Source organism: Podarcis muralis, chromosome 9, assembly GCF_964188315.1.
Source record: "Podarcis muralis chromosome 9, rPodMur119.hap1.1, whole genome shotgun sequence".
Taxonomy (NCBI): domain Eukaryota; kingdom Metazoa; phylum Chordata; class Lepidosauria; order Squamata; family Lacertidae; genus Podarcis; species Podarcis muralis.
The window spans coordinates 2582048-2603962 of record NC_135663.1 but is presented as its reverse complement, the minus strand read 5'-3'; the positions used below and the strand labels follow the sequence as shown (position 1 = coordinate 2603962).

General features: G+C 49.2%; 1 protein-coding gene across 2 annotated transcripts in view; it reads left to right on the top strand.

Annotated features, from left to right (window-relative positions):
• Positions 1-21915, top strand: part of ADISSP (adipose secreted signaling protein) — a 67649-nt gene that overhangs the window by 23445 nt on the left and 22289 nt on the right. For both annotated transcript variants that reach the window (XM_028744442.2, XM_028744444.2), the window contains exons 2-3: positions 3312-3428; positions 11814-11956. In XM_028744442.2, coding sequence (XP_028600275.2) covers positions 3410-3428; positions 11814-11956 — 162 coding nt within the window. In that variant the 5' untranslated portion in view covers positions 3312-3409. The remainder of the gene's footprint in view (positions 1-3311; positions 3429-11813; positions 11957-21915) is intronic.

Genomic DNA, 21915 nt, shown 5'->3' with positions numbered 1-21915 from the left:
TCAATCGCGGGGTGTGCCCCTGGTCGATCCTGGCCGATCTTGGGACCCCCAACCACTTTTTCAAAAATAAAAAATTGCTCAACAACTTTGGTACTTCCTCCTCTCAACAATTCTGATCAGCGCTACCCCCAAAAAGCTCAACAACTTTGGTCAATACAACGGGCAGATAACTGCCAGTTTTGTTTTTTTTCGTTGGAATATATCGCAGTCTCTTGGAAGCTGGGCACCCCTGGACTAGACCATGTGAAAAACGAGCATAATATTTTAGCTGCAGTTCATTCATTTTCAGCTTTGCATTCTTGTTATTAAAAGCGCCCATTTCATTGTTGCGCTCATAACCTCGGCTTAAGGTGCCATTAAGCTCCTAGCTTTCATATCTCAGTTTCTAACACGGCTCAGTAGCCCTTGCCCTCCATGAATTTGCTTGATTTTTAAACCCATCTAGGTTTTATGGCCATCCCTATGAGTTCCATAGTTTAACGGTGCATGCAGGAAGAAGCACTTTCATGAAGAAGTCCAGAACATCTGAGGGGCACCAGGTTGGCAATGGCTGCCTGGTGCATTGCCTTCTTGGTCTCGCTCTCTCATTTTGCTTTATACTAGCTTGCTTTCTTTTGCCGAGCTCTCAAGACTGCAGCTCCCGTGTTTCTGTGTGCCTGCCCCTTCCCATTTCTTTTAAAAATGGGTCTAAGAACTGGGATGCTGTTGATGCAAAGGCTCTGTAAGATAATACGTTCAGAAGCCAAGGAGGAGGTGAGAACTTCAAAGCAGGCTCTATTTTTATATCTGGCACATCTCTCTCCACAATTGACACCAAGGTCCCAGGCGTGCCGGCATCTTGCACAACCTGTTTGGGGCTCAAGAGGCTCTGGAGAAAACGGGGAACGAAAGCGTGCTAATGAGATTTATGTTTATGAGCTCAGGGGCTGGTGATGGGCCGGCATTCCTGAGCGTTCGAATCGGCGGCAGTGCGCATGCCCTTTATTCGATTATTCTTGTTTACTGTACAGTGGTACCTCTGGTTGCGAACGGGATCCGTTCCGGAGTCCCGTTCGCAACCTGAGAGGAACGCAACCCATGTCTGCGCACACGCGGGTCGTGATTCACCGCTTCTGCGCATGCGCGTGACATCATTTTGCGCATCTGCGCATGCGCGAGCTGCGAAACCCAGAAGTAACCCTTTCTGGTAGTTCCGGGTTGCCGCGGGACGCAACCTGAACTGAAAGTAACAAGAGGTATGACTGTATTTATAGCCTGCCTTTCCCCCATGTCGGCGTTTGGCTCATAGGATTGTAGAGCTGGGGGGGGGGGCCTCCCCAGCGGTCATCTAGCCCAACCTGCTGCCACGCGGGGACCACCGCTCCAGAATCCCTGACAGGTGGCCACCCAACCTCTCTTTCAAAAACCACAAGGAAGGAGATCCTGCCAGCTTCCAGACGACTCCTGCAAGGCAGCTAACAGCACTTAGAGGCATTATAAAATACAAAGCAGTAAGAACAAACCAGCTGAAAAGCAATAATTAAAATACATGAAAATGCATTTGTGTGGGGGTTCTCTCACGCTTCATCTGGAAGCTTCGGTGGGTGCAGAATGCTGCAGCACGATTGCTGACAGGAGGGAGGTGTTGCCAGCGTATAACTCCCGTGTTCACAGATCTGTACCGGCTGCCCATCTGCTACCAGGCCAAGTTCGAAGTGCTGTTATTAGCATATAAAGCCCCTAACAACTGGGGACCAGTTTACCTGTGAGATCACCTTACCTCACAGATGCCCACTCGGCCACTTCGGTCGGAGGAATTGGCCCTGCTACAGGTGCCCCATAATACTCATTCCGCATTTGTAAGAAATCCATCTTTTAATATGGCACTTTGGAACTCCCTGCCTATTGATATCAAGGGGGCAGCACCACTGTATTATTTTCGGTGCCATGATGAAGACATTCTTGTTTGGACAAGTCCACCCAGAGACTTAGAAAGTTGAGGTAATGTGAATCTGTTTTAGTATTTTAACTTTTAGTCGGTCACGACTGGACCTAATGGTCAGGGGTCCCTTTACCTTTACCTTTTACGTTCCAAAATAGGAGTCCTACCCCTTTCGTAAACCGCTTCGAGAGTTGTTGTTGTTGTTTTACAATCAAGCAGTATATACATTTTATGAGATTAATAAATTTAGAACCAGCTATTAAAATCCAGTTTGTCCTGATAGTAGTCCAGCGATCAGCTTGGTCTAGACCAAAGTTTCCCAGCTGTTTTGGGGGTACAGTTCCCATCATCCCTTACCTGTTAGCTTGGGTGATGGGATTTGTAGTCCAGAAACTTGGAGACCCAAGTTTGGGAGACCCTGGTCTACATGTCAGTTCCCAAAGGCTTGTCTGAGAGGAAGGTGGAAGAAAAGCGAGGAGATGTTCAAGCCTGACCTCTCTTGAGAAGAGGGAATTTCGTGTCTCGTGGCACCACCAGCCTTGCTTCTGATGCTGATGGGACCGAGAGGAGGTGCCTACGAGTCGCTTCCCACGAAAACATATGTTTCTTATTAAGAAGAATAATTTAAAAAACCAACAGTAAAACTTTGCAAAACAAACAAACAAACAAACAATTTCAGTCCCAGTAGAGAAAGACTGGATGGAATTAGAAACTTCCAAGCCTTTAAAAGGCTTGCAAAAAGAAAAAGGGAGGAAGAGTTTGCAAATGAAATGGTAGAGTTGGTACCTACCTCAGTATGCAGTGGCAGGGAGTTCCAAAGGTTGGTGCTGCTATAGTAAGGTTCCCCAATTTTTTTCAAGGAATCCGGGGACACACTTCAACTCCGGTGGATTTTGTATGGGGACTGATTTGTAAATCCGGGGACTGTCCCCCGGGAAACGGGGACGTATGGTAACCTTAGGCTCTAGTCAAGGTCTAATTCCTGCAAATGGGCCTTCTGGATATTTGCTTGTGGAAAACTCTCTGCAATTTTGGGGGGGGGGGCTATAGGGGTGTGTTAGCTTTTGTCCTGAGCTCATTTTGTCTTTTCGCGTGTGGGTCACGGAATCTGCGATTGGGGTTGACGGTTCACTTCCCTAAGGACGCTTAGCCTGCTTGCCCACTCCTCCTCCTCTTCACCCCCCCCCATGAAGAAAATTGTTGGTATGGGCTTGGACATGTCAGCCCTTAGGACCCAGAGGGAACGCTTCGGAGAACTGTTTGGGCAAGGCGGTTCCCTACCCTGTGCAAGATCTTTTGTCGGGAGAGAGAAGTCTTTTAACTGTGGCTCAACCTGCCTGTCTTTTCCCCCTCTCCTGCTCCCCTTTGTGCACCCCCTCTTTGTCTTCAGAGGCAGCCCGCTGCACCCCCTCGGAGCATGGCCCCTCGCTGACAGGGCTGGCCGAAGTTCGACGCAGAGCGAGCCGGAGGAACTTCTCCCTGGGTCAAATGGCGACTGCAAACAAGGGTGAGTGGCCGGTGTGTGGTACCCGAGTGGGGCTGGATGCCCGTTGCCACGGCGACCTGAGCATCCTGGGTGGTCTTGGGCTGCTTTGGCCCTTCCATAGGGCATGTTCCTGGAGTGCAGGGCTCCTTGCTCTTAGTTTGAATGCCAGAGCTTCCCTGCTGGATCAGGTCGAGTCCAGGCAGCTGCAGTCTCTCAGCCTGCAACCTGGAGGGTCGCTGGCACAGCGTTCGCCAACCTGGTGCCCTCCAACTCTTTTGGATCCCAGCTCCCATCAGCTTCAGCCACCACAGGCCTACTTTGCAGGGTTGCACAGGACGCAGAGACGATGCAGAGCAGCCTGAGCACAAATGATCAGGATTGCGCTTGAAACATTACGCGTTCCCTTTTGCAAGTTTGGGGAAGCTGCGATAGTCCTGGGCTGGACGAAATTCCTGCCCACGCTAATCCAGTGCCCTCCAGAGGTTTTGGACTACGACTGCTGTGCTGGCTGGGGCTTATGGGAGTCGTACAGTGGTACCTCAGGTTAAGTACTTAATTCGTTCCGGAAGTCCGTTCTTAACCTGAAACTGTTCTTAACCTGAAGCACCACTTTAGCTAATGGGGCCTCCCGCTGCTGCCCCACCGCTACTGCACGATTTCTGTTCTCATCCTGAAGCAAAGTTCTTAACCCGAGGTACTACTTCTGGGTTAGCGGAGTCTGTAACCTGAAGCGCCTGTAACCTGAGGTACCACTGTAGTCCAAAACCATGGCATTGCTCCAGGTTGTGCTATGCAAAGGCTGTGCTATGCTGACGTCGCACGAATTCTGTCTTGAGCCTTTTTGGTTGTGATATGTCCAAACAAACATCCATCACTGCACCCGGAGGTAGGAAAGGTGAGGGAATAATATTCTTTGCAAATAAGCCCCGTGCCCATCAAAGGGCAGTAGAGCTGTTCTTGGGCAGGGAGGGGGCTGTTGTGTCCCAAACATACAGAACGGAGCTGGCTGAAATACCTGGCCGAGTGGCTCGAATCTTTTGCTCCATGTCTGCCTGCCTTTCTGTGTTTTGTATTCAATCCTTGCCTCCCTTTAATAATCCGTTTCAGAAAGCGGATGCAAATCGGTTCAGAACGTCTCCGGCGAGGAAAATCTGCATGCCGCAGCAAAAACCTGAATGAAAGGGGTTTGAGCCAGTTTGGTGCAGAGGGCAGCGCCGTGACTGCCTGAACTGGGGACGGGTTCAAATCGCTTCTGGCTCTGGCTTGGCGGGCAGAGGGCTGCGTCTCAGGCTTGCCTTCCTTGCAGGGTCGTTGGAGGGTCTAAGACTGGATAGCCCCTGAGCTCCTTGGAAGAAGGGAATGCTTCTGCATTCAACACATGGTGAAACTGTGCAGCTCACTGCCCCGCAGGTGGTGGTGGCCCCAAGCTGGATGGCCTTAAAAGAGGAGTAGAGAGAGATTCCTAGAGGAGGAGACGGCTATCGATGGCTACTAGCCATGATAGATATAAAATAGCTCCACAGTCAGAGGCTGCAATGCTTCTGAATCCCAGATGCTGGAAGCCACAGGAGGGGAGAATAGCTCTTGTGCACGAATCCTGATTACTGATTTCCTGGCTGGCCATTGTGAGAACAGCATGCTGGACTAGACGGGCCGTTGGCCTCATCCGGCAGACCCTTCTCACATTCTTCTGCGCTTATAAACTCAGTGACCAGATGCCTCCACAGACCAGCTCTGCAGCTTTGCAAGGCACGCCTGCCTTTTTTTTGCAAAAAAAATATTAGCAGACGTCTGGAGTCTCCTAAGAATCGCTGCTTCTAATTCTCCTGCCTTCCACTGCCGAAACCTCTCTGCGTTAACAACCCTTTTCTCCCCCAACTCCCAGTGGCCTCAACCCCCATTATTTGGCCTTATTGACAACACAGTCATGCACAGCGGTACCTTGATTCTCGAACTTAATCCGTTCAGGAAGACTCCTGAAACCATTCAAAAACCAAGACGCGGCTTCCGATTGGCTGCAGGAGTTTCCTGCCATGTCGGACGTTCGGCTTCCGAAAAACATTCGGAAACCGGAACACACACTTCTGGGTTTTAGGTGTTCGGGATCTGGTTTGTTCGACAGCTAAGCTGTTCGAGAACCAAGGTACCACTGTATCTCCCTGTCTCTTCAGAGGTAAGGGGCTTCTTGAGTTCAGTGGGGCAGAGGGAGGTTGATGTAGGATTGCATTTCAGGGGGGTTGGGATGGATGACCTCTGGGGTTCCCTTCCAACTCTACAGTCCCATCATTGCAGCCTCAGTGGCTGATCCATGGCTAATGGGCAGAATTTGGAATGTGCTACCCACCCTCCTCTTTCCTCCTCCTCCTCCTTTGCTGGACAGGAGTTTCTGGAAAGGCAAGTCCATGTACTTTGACCTGGGAGGGGGACGCGGAAAACCTTGCTGGACAGGAGGAGGGAAGCCTCCCAGAAGTTAGTCGTCCTGCCTGGGGCATAATTGTAAACTCATCAGCGCTGGAGGGGACTTCAGCCATTGCAAGATATGCTTTTTTATTGCACTGTAGTTTATTGGGACCCTTAAATCCACCAACTGGGGTCTGGTATAGAAAGACGTACGCTTAGGATTCAATAATTTTCAGCACAGGAGTGATTTTGAGGACCAGAACTGAATGGAGCCCAGCCCTTACACACACACACACACACACACACACACACACACACCATAAACATGGTCTGTCCTTTGCCCCAACTTTCTTCATTCCAGCTATGATATACTGTCAGTGGGTGAGTCATTTCTGTTGCAATTGCTGAACAACCGGGGAGTCAGGAATCCTTTGCTTACTCAGACATTAATACGAGGTTAGGAGAGAAAGGTGTAGTAGTAAACAGCCAGCTGGGAGATCCAGGTTCACATTTTTGCTTGCTGTCGTGAGTAGGCTGGAGTAGTGGTTAAGACTAGGACCCGGGAGATCAGGATTCAGATCCTGGCTCAGCCATGACTCTGACTGGCTGTGACCTTGGGCTGCCAGTCCACTGCCTTGCAGCTTAACCTACCTCTCAGGTTTGTTGGGATTAAACCAGGCACAGGGCCTTCTCAGTGTTGGCACCCACCTTGGACACCCTCCCATCAGATGCCAAAAAGATGAGTAGCTATATACCTTTTAGAAGACCTCTGAAGGCAGCCCTGTATAGGGAAGCTTTTTAAGGTTTGATGTTGTTTAATGATGTTTATATATATATGTTGGAAGCTGCCCAGAGTGGCTGGGGCAACCCGCTCAGATAGTCGGAGTACAATTAATAGAAATTATTATTATTAAATTATGGGGGAGAATCTTGGATGAGCTCCTTGCAGAAGGATGGGATCATAAGTGCAGTCAGTGAATAGTGAATTGCTTCGCTTCTAAACTGTCTGCATTTCTGAATACAGTGAGCAAGGTAGAGGAAGCATTTGGCTGCTGAAATAAACGACTGCTGTGTCTTGAATCTGCTGAACCGGCAGCCTCACATTCTTCCTCTGTCACTGGTGCCCCCAGATGCCCCACAAGGGGATGGAGTGGCTCCTCTAGGGCCTTTTTAGTTTAGAGCGGGGTTTCCCCATCTTGGGTCTCCAGCTGTTTCAGAACTACAGTTCCCATCATCCCTGACCACTGGTCCTGTAACCAGGGATGATGGGAGTTGTAGTCCAAAAAATAGCTGGAGACCCGGGTTTGGGAAACACTGGTTTAGAGAAAAGGTAAGAGGCCACATGATATTGTTGGCATCTGTCTTGAGAGACAAAGGAGGAGGGCTCCTTTGGGGGTGAGGTCAATCAGTTGGAGAGTTGCAGCGCCTGCTGTGGTTGCAGAGACCAATAGGGGAGAGACATGTTTTGTTGCAGCAGGGGCAGATGAAGGCATCTGGTTGTGCTGCTGCGGATGCACCAAGGCTAGGGTTACCAGATGTCCCCAGTTCCTTGGGACAGTCCCCGGATTTGCAAATCTGTCCCTGGACAAATTCCATCTCTGGAATGTCCCCAGATTTGCAAAACCAGATTTGCAAAAACGAAACTTCTGGCAAGAAAAAATGGCGGACGCCACAGCAGCGAGCAGCTCCTGAAGCCAGCCAGGGCCAACTGCGCTACCAGGCTGGCTCCGGGCTGCTGCCTGCCGCTGCCGCCGTCGCTGCCAAAGGGGAACTTGGGATGTCCGGTAGTACAGATTTCCTGCCCCCTTCCCCCTTTGTTTTGACTGGTCAGGGGAGGCTCGGGAGTTGCAGCCGGCCGGCCATTGCCCAGTTTTTAAAAAACACTGCGCATTTATGTTTCACAAGGTGCGAAAGAAGGGCTTTGCACCCTCCCTGGCAGAGAAACTGCGCGCCTTGTACCGCTCCTGGGCAACGGCTGCCCGCCCGTGACTCCCAAGCCTCCCCCGATCTGTCAGAAGAAAGGGGGAAGGAGATCAGGGAAGGCTCAGGAGTCATGGGCGTGCGGCGTGCATTGCCCAGTTTTTTAAAAAATCTGTGCATTTTATGTTTCACAGGGTGCGAAAGAAGGGCTTTGCACCTCATCATCCCCACTACTGACTCCCTGTTGCTACTCAGCTTCCAAAAAAAAAAAGTGTCCCCAGATTCATTGAAAAAAATCTGGTAACCATAACCAAGGTGTTAATTCTCTCTGTGCTCCTTCCAGTGGTCATTTCTCCTCCGGTCACTGCTACGGATGCACGACCTGACGGTCTCTCTTCAGGCACTGCAGTTGTCTGCAAAGGGATTTCCACACGGTGTGGTTGATGTCGCCATCCTCTGTGCCACTTTTTCAGACATCTTTGTGTCACAGAGTTGGGCCTGGTGCCAGAAGCCAGGAGCACATCTTTGGGGATACGACCGGAGTTTATGATATGGTTCGTGGCATGGAGAAACCTGAAAGGGGATTTCAGCTCGGTGAAAAACAGGCCTGCCCCTATTCCTGCAGTTGAGCAGACGCAGCATAAAAGGAAAAAGCAACAAGGAGGGAGGAGAATGGGGGAAAGAGCAAATTTAGGGTACCTGTGCTTCAGGTTACAGAGCTCTTGCAGCGAGCAGCTAGGCTGGAAACAGTTCAGGGGAGCCTGATGGAATGGCTGTTGCTTGGGATCAGATGCAGGAGAGCCTAGGACAGCTGGCCTCTGCCTTTGGTGCAGCCTGATGGAAAGGTTGCTTCCCAGTGGCTGGGCTCAATGCTCTGCTAATGCCGAACCCCACCCTGGGGGTGGAGAGGACTCGGCCACAGCTGTGCAGCCCTCTCCCTCCAGCTATGGGCACCGCCTTCTTGTCTCAGCTTGCTGGGGCTCGTGTCCCTGACCTTTTGTTTTTTAAGCACCTGCCCAATATCATGTTTTCCGTCCGTCAGATACGCAGTGACCCGTTGCTCTGAACTTTTCCACATTTTTAAAGAAAACAACTGCGTGATGGGCTGATACGGGCTATGAGTGATGCTTGTTGGGTTAGTTTGGGGGATGGGGGAATCTTAACAGGTTTGGCTGTAGAGGCGATCAGGCTAGGTAACGCAGTTTAGGACCTAGGCCAGGGGTCTGCAACCTTTAAGACAAAAAGAGCCACTTGGACCCGTTTCCAAAGAAAAAAAAACTGGGAGCCGCAAAACCCGTCAATAAAAAAATAACTTTTTTGTCACTTTTTTATTATTTCTTTGTTTGACCCCTCAGAATTACTCCTCCTCATAGAAATAAACATTAAATTAACAAGTTACCTTTTTGTGTGTGTGTGTTCTTCACTCCCCTTCAAAACAGTGACCAGCGTACATGCCCCCTTTCAATGCAGTGACCAGCGTACATGCCCCTTACAATGTAGCGGGCGGGCGGGCGGGAAGGTGACGTCGGGACGGTGTGTGACTAACGCACGCACCGGCCCCATGCGACGTCACAGCCAGTACAGCGCCCGCCACAGTGGGGAGTGTCAGGGCGCACAATGCGCCTCCTCCCCTCACTAGTATCCGCCCTGGAGCCGCAGCAAAGGTGTAAAAGAGCCACATGCGGCTCCGGAGCCGCGGGTTGCAGACCCCTGACCTAGGCTAACGGTTTATTGTCGGTTCTCAGGTGTGGAAACGAAAGACGCCAGGCAGGCTTTTTAAAATGTGTATCTTCAAAATAAACATATTTTAAATATATAATTTGTTCCATTAGAAAATGTCTTTGTCTTCTTCCTTTGTCTCTTTGTCTTCTTCTCTGTCTTTGTCCTCTTCTTTGTCGTTGTCTTTGTCTTCTTCATAGCGGAGGTGCTTATCCAAAGCGGGCTCCCTGGAAACATTTATAAATAAGTTTCCTTGGCAGAAACCCTCTGCAAAAGGAAGAGCTGGATCTTTTCCACTTGACACGCCTCTGCTCATCAGTCGAACCGTGCACCCTTTTCACTGTCTCCTAAGCACCAAACTTATCTCTGCCATTTGGTGCATTGTTGTCTCTGAGAGCTGCAGCTGTTGCCTGTTGATAGCAAGCCCAATAAACGCACGAGACGCAACCGGCTGTGTTCTTAGATAAATAAGGTATACTATTCATAGTATCAAATTTCAACGGAAGTATCTCATAAAGTTCAACAAATGAACAAAGCAGAAGACTCAGTGGATCAGATCATTCTCTAGTCAGTTCATGCATAAGGTTGTTTATAGTTTTATATTATTTTTGCTGTAAAATGTGTGAGATCATGATATTGTATTTATTTGCATTACAAATAAATAATCACTGCAGATGGTGACAGCAGTCAGGAAATTAAAAGATGCCTGCTTCTTGGGAGAAAAGCAGTGACAAACCTAGACAGCATCTTAAAAAGCAGAGACATCACCTTGCCAACAAAGGTCCGTATAGTCAAAGCTATGGTTTTCCCAGTAGTGATGTATGGAAGTGAGAGCTGGACCATAAAGAAGGCTGATCGCCGAAGAATGGATGCTCTTGAATTATGGTGCTGGAGGAGATTCTTGAGAATGCCATGGACTGCAAGAAGAGCAAACCGATCCATTCTGAAGGAAATCAGCCCTGAGTGCTCACTGGAAGGACAGATCCTGAAGCTGAGGCTCCAGTACTTTGGCCACCTCATGAGAAGAGAAAACTCCCTGGACAAGACCCTGATGTTGGGAAAGATGGAGGGCACAAGGAGAAGGGGACGACAGAGGACGAGATGGTGGGACAGTGTTCTCAAAGCTACCAGCATGAGTTTGACCAAACTGCGGGAGGCAGTGGAAGACAGGAGTGCCTGGCGTGCTCTGGTCCAGGGGGTCACGAAGAGTCGGACACGACTAAACGACTAAACAACAACAGCATTATTTAGAGCTTTAAGTACTGATGAAGCCCAAGACGGCGAAGCAAGGCCAATATTCTGGAAATCCTTGTCTAGACTCTGTATAAGGATTTTTGTGGAACTGTAACAACCTTTCATGTGGACTTTTTGGATTTTACGAACAGACAGATGGAATAGGCACCATTATACAGACGGACCTGACTAAGGAATGATCTGATCCACTGGGTCTTCTTCTTTGTTTGTTTGTTGAACTTTATGAGTTACTTCCATTGAAATTTATAATTTGATACTATGAATAGTAAAACTTATTTATCTAAAGAGCACAGCCGTTACGTCTCGTGTGTTTATTGAGTATGCTTTACGTGACCATAGGTTGTTGTTTTGCTAGTGTTGATAGCATGCCGGCATTGTGGTGAAAGCCTCTATAACCTCAGCTCCTTGGTGTCTTTTGTGCAAGCCTCTCTTCCCTTCCACCAACCCCAAAGACTAATAATAATAATAATAATAATAATAATTTATTTATACCGCTTTTATACTTGCTTGGCTACAAGACCAGATGATGAAAAGGAGGAGGAGGAGCTTTCAGTGCAAAGCCAAATCTGGTTTTCTCAATCCAGCCTAAATGCCGGGCAGATCAAACTTGCCAATATTATACAAATAATAATAATTTATTATTTATACCCCGCCCATCTGGCTGGGCTTCCCCAGCCACTCTGGGTGGCTTCCAACAAAATATTAAAATACCGTAATGCATCAAACATTAAAAGCTTCCCTAAACAGGGCTGCCTTCAGATGTCTTCTAAAAGTCAGGTAGTTGTTTGTTTCCTTGACATCTGGTGGGAGGGTGTTCCACAGGGCGGGTGCCACCACCGAGAAGGCCCTCGGAGCTGGACCTCAGTGTCTGGACTGAACGATTTGCAACACAGGGGTTTAATTCTTTGGTTACTTATTGTTGTACAATCCTATTGGGGCATCTGGTTATCCACTGCGAGAACAGGATCCTGGGTTAGGTGGGCCTGATCCTGTGTTCACCAGACCAAGCCAGCTGCAAATCAGCAGCTCCAACTTCTGTCTAATGTTGCTAGTGGATTCCTCTTCCTGAAATTGGCACCTGATCCCTGTTTGGCTTTGATGTGTCTCCTCTAGGCACCAAGTCCAAAGTGGGAGGTGTCCGCTTCGCCCCGCCTCAACCGGCAGAGGGGAGTTCCAGCCATGTTCACTTTGACGAAAAGCTCCACGACTCCGTGGTCATGGTCACCCAGGAGAAAGATGGCAGTTTCTTGGTGAAGGTAAGAGCGCACTGTTGACTTACGTCATGCTTATGGTCCACTGAGACCCCTAGATCCATTTCACATGTACTACTAGTTGGGATGCGGGTGGCGCTGTGGGTTAAACCACAGAGCCTAGGGCTTGCCGATCAGAAGGTCGGCGGTTCGAATCCCCACAACGGGGTGAGCTCCCGTTGCTCAGTCCCTGCTCCTGCCAACCTGGCAGTTCAAAAGCACGTCAAAGTGCAAGTAGATCAATAGGTACCGCTCCGGCGGGAAGTTAAACGGCGTTTCTGTGCGCTGCTCTGGTTCACCAGAAGCGGCTTAGTCATGCTGGCCACATGACCCAGAAGCTGTATGCTGGCTCCCTCGGCCAATAAAGCAAGATGAGCGCCGCAACCCCAGAGTCGGTCACGACTGGACCTAATGGTCAGGGGTTCCTTTACCTTTTACCTTACTAGTAGGCCAGGCGTCTGTTTGTGCATCTGGAGTCTAGAGGGGGGGCTGCATGTTGGTGCTCCTATCATGTTGTTATTTAGTTGTTTAGTCGTGTCCGCCTCTTCGTGACCCCCTGGACCAGAGCACGCCAGGCACTCCTGTCTTCCGCTGCCTCCCGCAGTTTGGTCAGACTCATGCTGGTAGCTTCAAGAACACTGTCCCACCATCTCGTCCTCTGTTGTCCCCTTCTCCTTGTGCCCTCCATCTTTCCCAACATCGGGGTCTTTTCCATGGAGTCTTCTCTTCTCATGAGGTGGCCAAAGTCTTGGAGCCTCAGCTTCAGGATCTGTCCTTCCAGTGAGCACTCAGGGCTGATTTCCTTCAGAATGGATCGGTTTGATCTTCTTGCTGTCCATGGGACTCTCCAGAGTCTCCTCCAGCACCAGAATTCAAAAGCATCCATTCTTCGACGATCAGCCTTCTTTGTGGTCCAGCTCTTACTTCCATCATAGTCCTTCACCTACCAGAAGCCATGCCTATATGCTGCCGTCCCTATCTGCGCAGTAATTTATTTATTTATTTATTTATTTCCCTTCCCTTCTCTTCCCTCTCCCTCCCCTTTTATGAAGATCACCCGCTCTGAGACCCCACAGCTAATTCTCCCCTGGCCTCCTCGCTGGCCCAAGTAGGACTAATTCAGCCAGCTAGCCCTGGTGACTATCAAATGCTTATTAGATGGGTTTCCCCCAAATTGATTTCTGAACTTTGAATTTTATTGTTATTCTTTTTTTATATACTGTATTTTATTCTGCTTCTACAATTAAGTGTTTTAAATTTGTTGTTAGCCTCCCTAAGCCCGGTTTTCTGAACCGGGAAGGGCGGTGTGTAAATAAAAATTTATTAGTAGTAGTAGTAGTAGTGAGGACTAGGAACATGCTTAAAAAAATTATTGAGTTTTATATAAGATATTTCAGTTTACACATATTGTTCACCATCACATTTAGGATTCTCAGAAGCCCTAGACTTCCCACCCCCCCTCTGGTTTCCAATGTCAATCCCTTTTTCTTTCAGCCTATCTGTCAGGGAACTGCCATCAGTGCCGGAGGGAGAGAGCAAGCTCCAGAGGGATCCCAGAGAGCGTCCCGGGATTGGGAGAGGCAGCCCATCTTCTGGGGAAGGGTATCAGCTCAGCTCCAGTGGAGAAGGGGGGCAGATGGGGGAATCAGAGAGGCGGTCACATGACTCCTTGCTGGGGACCAGCGGGGAGAGGAAGGGTCCTCCGCTGCCCACGCCCTCCTTGCGCAGGAGGCTTCCGTGCAGGGAGAGTAGGAGGAGACTGGGCGTCAAAGAACTTCTTTGCTGGAAGAAGTTCAAGAAACGCCCACTGACGGATTCTGCCAGCGATTGAGACAGCCACGGGTGAGTGGCTGTCCGGACAGGAAAGGTTCACTCAGGCAACCCAGCCAGGTGTGGGCACAGGCTTACGCATGAACAACCCCTAGAACCATTTTTTACTATCCATTTTTTATCTCATTTGTTAACAATATTACAGTGGTACCTCAGGTTAAGTACTTAATTCGTTCCAGAGGTCCGTACTTAACCTGAAACTGTTCTTAACCTGAAGACCACTTTAGCTAATGGGGCCTCCCACTGCTGCTGCTGCTGCACCGCTGGAGCACAATTTCTGTTCTCATCCTGAAGCAAATTTCTTAACCTGAAGCACTATTTCTGGGTTAGCGGAGTCTGTAACCTGAAGCGTATGTAACCCAAGGTACCACTGTACTAACTTTTCCTATTGTTACGCTTTTTAAACCCCACAAACCTAGCAGCAGCAAAACGCTGAGCTCTTCTGAATGCAAAACTCTTCTGTGTTGAGCATCGCACCTTGTGTTTCTAATGAACTTTCTGCAAGAGGTTTTTCTCTCTCTCAACTTTATTCTTTGACCCCTATAACTGAGATCCCTCCAGGTTCCCAGAGGGGACACCCTCTCCCAACAATGCTCTTTCCAGGAAGGGCGAGCTATATATAAACCCTGTGTGTCCAGATCCTGCCTTGATGATAGCATATTGAAATTAGCAAGTCCTTTTCGTAGCTCAGGGAATTACCGGTTTAATTCGCTTTTGCCCTTGGCGCTTGGAAGCTGTCCAAGCAAAGGGGATCAGGCAAGATTTTCAGACTGGTAGCGTTGGTGGCTTAGTTGCTGTTGACTCAGAGCTTACCCAAATTAGCACCAATTTACCAGGACTTCCCCTGCTTCCTTCTCCTGCTTTGGCTAGCAAATTGTCAGGAGACGGAGAGCATCCAGTTCTTTGTAACTCTTGAAGCAGGGGCAATAAACAACTATTTTACTTTTAAAAGACAACTGAAGGCCGCCCTGTTTAGGGAGGTTTTTAATGTCTGACGCTGTATTTTTTTTCATATTCAGTTGGAAGCCGCCCAGAGTGGCTGGAGAAACCCAGCCAGATGGGAGGGGTAGAAATAATAAATTATTATTATTATATACAGGTGAAACTCGGAAAATTAGAATATTGTGGAAAAGTTCATTTATTTCAGTAATTCAACTTAAAAGGTGAAACTAACCTTTTAAGTTGAATTACTGAAATAAATGAACTTTTCCATGTTATTCAAATTTTCTGAGTTTCACCTGTATTATTTTCACTGCGGGTGTCGGAGGACGTTGAGACACAGCAGATCAGGAGGTTTGTGTCGTGCAGAAAGCTTCAAAATGGAGAGGCTGGGAGCCTTGCTTCGGGGCGGGGCTCAAGGCCTTCTCAATGCGCTGGCTCTGGGATGCTCTCATGAGGTTTCACGACGGCGCATGAATCCCCACGAGAATTCCTGGCTTCTCCCACTAGCTAAGGGGTCGGGTGTGCACAGTTTTCCTGTATACGCGAAATTCCTGGTGCCAAACCCCCTGGCTCAGATGCACTCACACTGGGATCGATAAAATAAACACCCCGAGGGCACCACCTTGGCCACACCTGCTTTGGGGTTCCCACTGTGTGACTTAATCCATGCGCAGGCGCCTGCTGCTCCCCCTTTCTCTTCACCCACATCACTGACTCCCAGCTGCTCCAGACGCCTGCAATGGCTGTTTCCTTCCTGCAAAAGGGAATCAGCCTGTGGCTTTTGTTTTTTTTAATTAACAGTAATTAAGTCCTCAGTGTAGACTTCAAGGAGTCCCCCCGCTCCCCATCCCACTGCCAAGAACTTTAGATCCCATTCTGGAAGCAGCTGTCCCTCTCGTTTTCATTCTCTTGCCAACGTTTTGTCCCCCTGGAGCAAAATCACATCTGGGGAAGAGACGGGAGGGAGAGTCCTTGCATGTCGTGCTGGTGGAAAGCCGGATGTGCGGAAGATCTGTCGCCTGGCTTGTGGCGTTGCTTCATCAGGTGTGGGGGTCCCTTCCTGCCACAGCACCTGGTTTTGCTAGGAAACCCAGTGGGAGTGGGTGAGGGCAGGTGGTTTTTGCAGTGTAAAGGTAAAGGGACCCCTGACCATTAGGTCCAGTCGTGGCCGACTCTGGGGTTGTGGCTCTCATCTCGCTTTATTGGCCGAGGGAGCCGGTGTACAGCTTCCGGTTCATGTGGCCAGCATGACTAAGCCGCTTCTGGCAAACCACAGCAGCGCACGGAAACGCCGTTTACCTTCCCGCCGGAGCGGTACCTATTTATCTACTTGCACTTTGACGTGCTTCCGAACTGCTAGGTTGGCAGGAGCAGGGACCGAGCAACGGGAGCTCACCCCGTCGCGGGGATTTGAACCACCGACCTTCTGATCGGCAAGTCCTAGGCTCTGTGGTTTAACCCACAGCACCACCCGTGTCCCTTTTGCAGTGTGGGGCCCTTCTAATTCCTATTACGTTTCCCGCTCTCAGAGCAGCCATAGATGGAGTCTTTGGCCTGGTTCAGACTTAGCAGCAAGCCATGGTTTCCCTGGTAAAATCAAACAACCAAGTTTTGGGGTGCCACGGCCCAGTGTGCTCACCCTCTCCTCACTTTTCACGACTGAGAAGAATAAGCTTTCACATACAGTGGACAACCCACAACATCTGTTGCATCACAGCTCACCTCTGGCCTTCCAGATGTTCACAGAATCATAGAATTGAAGAGTTGGAAGGTCATCTAGCCCAAGGGTCATCTAGTCCAACCCCCTGCAATGCAGGAATCTCAGCTAAAGCACCCATGACAGATGGCCACCCAACCTCTGCTCATAAACCCCCAAGGAAGGAGAGTCCACAACTTCCTGTGGGAGTCTGCTCCACTGTCTAATGGCCCTTACTGTCAGAAAGTTCTTCCTGATGTATCTTGAAGCCATGGGTTCGAATCCTACCCTCCAGAGCAGGGGAAAATAAACTTGCTCCCCCTTCCATGCGACAGCCCTTCAGATATTTGAAGATGGCTATCAGATGGACCATCAAGAAGGCTGATCGCCGAAGAATGGATGCTTTTGAATTCTGGTGCTGGAGGAGACTCTTGAGAGTCCCATGGACTGCAAGAAGATCCAACCTCTCCATTCTGAAGGAAATCAGCCCTGAGTGCTCACTGGAAGGACAGATCCTGAAGCTGAGACTCCAAGACTTTGGCCACCTCATGAGAAGAGAAGACTCCCTGGAAAAGACCCTGATGTTGGGAAAGATGGAGGGCACAAGGAGAAGGGGACGACAGAGGACGAGATGGTTGGATAGTGTTCTCGAAGCTACCAGCATGAGTTTGACCAAACTGCGGGAGGCAGTGGAGGACAGGAGGGCCTGGCGTGCTCTGCTCCAGGGGGTCACGAAGAGTCGGACACGACTAAATGACTAAAAAACAACAACCATATCTCCTCTCAGTCTCCCCTTTTCCCGGCTAAACACACCCAGCTCCTTCAACCGTTCCTCATAAGGTCTAGTTTCCAGACCCTTGATCATCTTGGTCACCCTCCTCTGCACACCTTCCAGCTTGTCAACATCCTGCTTAAATTGTGGTGCACAGAATTGGGACACGGTATTCCAGGTGTGGTCTGACCAAGGCAGAATAGAGTATTGTTAGAGTACATCTCCTCTCAGCCCTGGCCCAATCCAGCAGCGCTACACGTTGGATACCCTCCTTGTTGCATCCTCTTTGCTGTGTAATGATATTTATCTTGCGTGTTAGATGTGCTGCGGCCTTCAGAGGCAGCTGGGAGTTTGTATGGCACACACACACAAAGGCACATGCCTAGCTAAAGGAACTCAAATCTCAGAACTGCCTTCGGTCTTTGAGCCTCCACGTGTCTCTGAGCATGGGCAGAGCGTCTCCTCAAACACAAAGTCCCACGCCCGCATACACCAGGGTTTTTGGGAGTCGTGACCCTGCCTGCGAGGTGACGAGGCTGAGGCTGCTTGACTTGCAGCATTTTTGGCCTGCAATTACGAGATGGCATCAAGCTCCCTTTCCCCCCTTCTCTGCCAGGCCTTCCCATTTTTATCTGTGCGGCACTCCTGCCAAGCCTAATTACTTCTGGCATTTTGGACATAAAAACCAATTATCCAAGTTTCATTCCAGGAACAGCCTGATTACAGCAGCCTCTTCCGCCTCTGCGTTCTTATTCTTCCCTTGCTAGGCGTGAAACCAGCAGGGTGGAAAAAGCGAAATTGGAGCTAGTTGCTGGGTATTATCTCATTCCTGGCTCTCTAGTTCTCCAGTAACGTACAGAGGATGGGCTTTTTCACTTGGTCGTTGGGTGTGTGTTTTAAGGTTACAATCCCTCTCGGCCCCCCAGTCCCAGAGCTTTCGATCTTAATTTCCTTCTGCTCAGAGAAAGCCATTTCAGATACTATTCTGTCTCAGGCAGGATTAAATGCCGTTTCGAGGGCACTGAAATATTTATCGGTATAGATCTTGCCTGCTGGCAGAACTACGAAGCTGCCTTTATTTGAGGACTTTTTGGCGGTGGGTTGGGGGAGCGGGACCTGTAGCCCTCCAGATATTTTCGAATTCCTTGGCTCCCATCAGCCCCACCTAAATTGGCCAGTGGTCAAAGAAGGCAGGTGGCCCGGTGTGGACTAGGTAGCCAGGTGCTCTCCAAGTCCATACGACCAGTAGTTGTTTTGAGCACCACTCTCCAAATTCCCTTTTTTGCTGAAGGAGCGTCTCCACCCCCATCATTCAGCCCAGACACTGAGGTCCAGCGCCAAGGCCTTCTGGCGGTTCCCTCACTGCGAGAAGCAAAGCTACAGGGAACCAGGCAGAGGGCCTTCTCGGTACTGGCACCCGCCCTGTGGAACGCCCTCCCATCAGATGTCAAGGAAATAAGCAGCTACCCTATTTTTAAAAGACATCTGAAGGCAGCCCTGTTTAGGGAAGTTTTTAATGTTTGATGCATTAGGTAAAGGTAAAGGGACCCCTGACCATTAGGTCCAGTCGTGGCCGACTCTGGGGTTGCGGTGCTCATCTCGCTTTATTGGCCGAGGGAGCCGGTGTACAGCTTCCAGGTCATGTGGCCAGCAGGACTAAGCCGCTTCTGGCGAACCAGAGCAGCGCACGGAAACGCCGTTTACCTTCCCGCCGGAGCGGTACCTATTCATCTACTTGCACTTTGATGTGCTTTCGAACTGCTAGGTTGGCAGGAGCAGGGACCGAGCAACAGGAGCCCACCCCGTCGCGGGGATTCGAACCGCCGACCTTCTGATCTGCAAGCCCTAGGCTCTGTGGTTTAACCCACAACGCCACCCGCGTCCCTGTTTGATGCATTACTGTATTTTAATATTTTTGGAAGCCGGCCAGAGTGGCTGGGGAAGCCCAGCCAGATGGGTGGGGTATAAATAATAAATTATTATTATTATTATTATTATTATTATTATTAGCCAGAGGTTCTGTGTGTTCAGCCTGGGGCCTCCTGTGTTCAAAGCACTTGAGTTATGTCTCCACACAATGCCACTGAATTCTTTTTATGATGGACATAGGAAGCCCCAGGTTAGGCTAGGCTGCCTTGGAGCGCTACCCTAAACCATGGCAGAGAGAAGTGAATCAGCCTAGTCCCCTCCTCCTGAGTTAACTGTGATTCGTCATGCGGCCCAGATTGACAGACTGCCCCTAATTGCAGTTAGCTTAAAGCAGGCCAGTGCCATTTCACAGTTTCTGAAGCCTGTTAACTAACTACAGTTAGATGGCCATTGCTCTGGGTTTCGATAGCACAGGAAACTGTGGCTTGCCGAAAGCGAAACGAAAGATTCTGAACTCCCCTCCACGGCTTGCTAAACTATGGTTTATTTAGCACGTTGCCTGTTCATGCCTATTTTATCTGCTCTGTTAGTGGCTCTCCTCGGTCTTAAGTGAAGTGAGATTTTAACTGGAGGTGCTAGGACTGAACCCGGGGCCATCAGCATGCCAGACACCTGCTCTGCCCACTGAGCTAGAGTCGCTTGCCATATGGAGTGTGTGATCTACATCGGTTGCAAAATGACACTTGACTTGGCCAGGATCTGGGCTGCTTAAGTGCAGCACTCCCTTCATCAAGGCTATTATTAAGCAGACCTAAGTGTTATCGCAGCAAAGCATTTATTGGGAAGGCCTGTGAAGTACATCTTATTATTATTATTATTATTATTATTATTATTATTATTATTATTAAACTGCTTTTAGACTTCAGCCACTTTCTCAGCCTGGGCGGAGGCGTTTCTGCAGAAGCAGATCTGCTTTCCAACGAGTCGCCCAGATTACTCCCCCCCCCCCTTCTGGGCTCTTTTCAGGCACCGAATCTCATTTACTGATGCGCGGCGTTGCTAACACATTAAGGCCTCGCCGCGATCAAAGAAACTGCGAAGGCAGCCAGGCTGGTGCAGCTTAACAGCTGCCGACGTGCAGCTGGAAATGTTTTGGGACATTTGCAGAGCAGTTTTCGCCCGCCTCATCTTTGCTTGTTCATACTTGGAGCAGAAAACTGTGTGAATCTGGTATCATGAGAGAGAGAGAAAGAGAGAGAGAGAGATTTTTGCTCCTGATCTGGCTCTTGCCACATCCGGCTCAGAGCAGAGAGGTGCTTTTGTGTCTTGAGGGCAGCAACCTTTGGGGTTGGGAGACATGATGCTGTTGGGTGGAGTGGACTCATCTTACGTGAGGACGTGGCTATTGGACTGGAAAGGGTTTCGCCAATCCTGATTAGGACCCACGTACCTACGGGACCGCCTCTCCTGGTATGCCCCGCGGAGGACCTTAAGGTCCGCAAATGACAACACTTTGGAGGTCCCAAGTCACAAGGTGGTTAGATTGGTCTCAACGGGGCCAGGGCCTTTTCAGTATTGGCCCCGACTTGGTGGAACGCTCTGTCACAAGAGACCGGGGCCCTGCGGGACTTGACATCTTTCCGCAGGGCCTGCAAGACAGAGCTGTTCCACCTGGCCTTTGGTTTGGACTCAGTCTGACCCTTCTGTTTCCCTCCCCTTATGGTCTTGATCTATGGGCTACTTTTAAAATGAGGCTGCCTTTTAAATTGCATTTTAACCTGTATTTTAAATTGCCCCCCCCCTTATGTTTTTATTGTAAATTTACTGGTGTTAGCCGTCCTGAGCCCGGCTCAGGCCAGGGAGGGCAGGATATAAATATATTATTATTATTATTAGTAGTAGTAGTAGTACATGCTTTGAGTGGCTCGTTAGGAAATGGAGGACCCAACCGCCCTGGTCCCAGCCACAGAACCATAAAATAGTTGGAAGGGACCACCAGTGGACATCTAGTCCAACCCCCTGCAATCCAGGAATCACAGCCAAAGAATCCTGAACAGATGCCCAGCCAACCACTCCAATGAAGGACAGTTTGTTACCTTCCACTCACCCACTGGCAGTCGGTCTCATTAATGTCAATCTGCTCTTGCCGTCAGAAAGTTCTTCCTACCGTTTAGTCTGAATCTCCTTTCGTGTACAGTGGTACCCTGGTTTTCAAACTTGATTCGTCCCGGTAGTCCATTCCAAAACCAAAGCATTCCAAAACCAAGGTGCGCTTTCCCATAGAAAGTCATGCAAAATGGATTAATCCGTTCCAGACTTTTAAAAACAACCCCTAAAACAGCAATTTAACATGGATTTTACTATCTAACAAGACCATTGATCCATAAAATGAAAGCAATAATCAAATGTTCTGTGCTATAAAATAAATAAGACAGTATTGTAGATAATTAAACTTAATTAAACTTAATTTTTTTCTTACCTGCGCTGATTATAGTCATTGTTTGGATGGGGGGCTTTTATCCATTTCCGCAGTCACACAATCAATCAATCGATCATAAAACGAAAAACAAGCCATAGACACAAAAATGAAAAAGCCACACAAACAAAAACGCAAGAAATAGCAAAAACAAACGCACTGAATATCACCTCAGAACATTGCAATCAGAAGTGGAAGGCTTTAATTATGAGGGGGGGGGACGGACTAAAATTTGCTGCTTAAGGGTAAAACGGGAGCAAATAAGCCTTAATTAGGGTTGGGGGAGGGATGACTTAAATTTGCCGCCTAAGGGTAGAAACGGGAGCAAATAAGCCTTAATTACTATGCGGGGGACTCAAATTTCCTGCGCAACAGGAAAA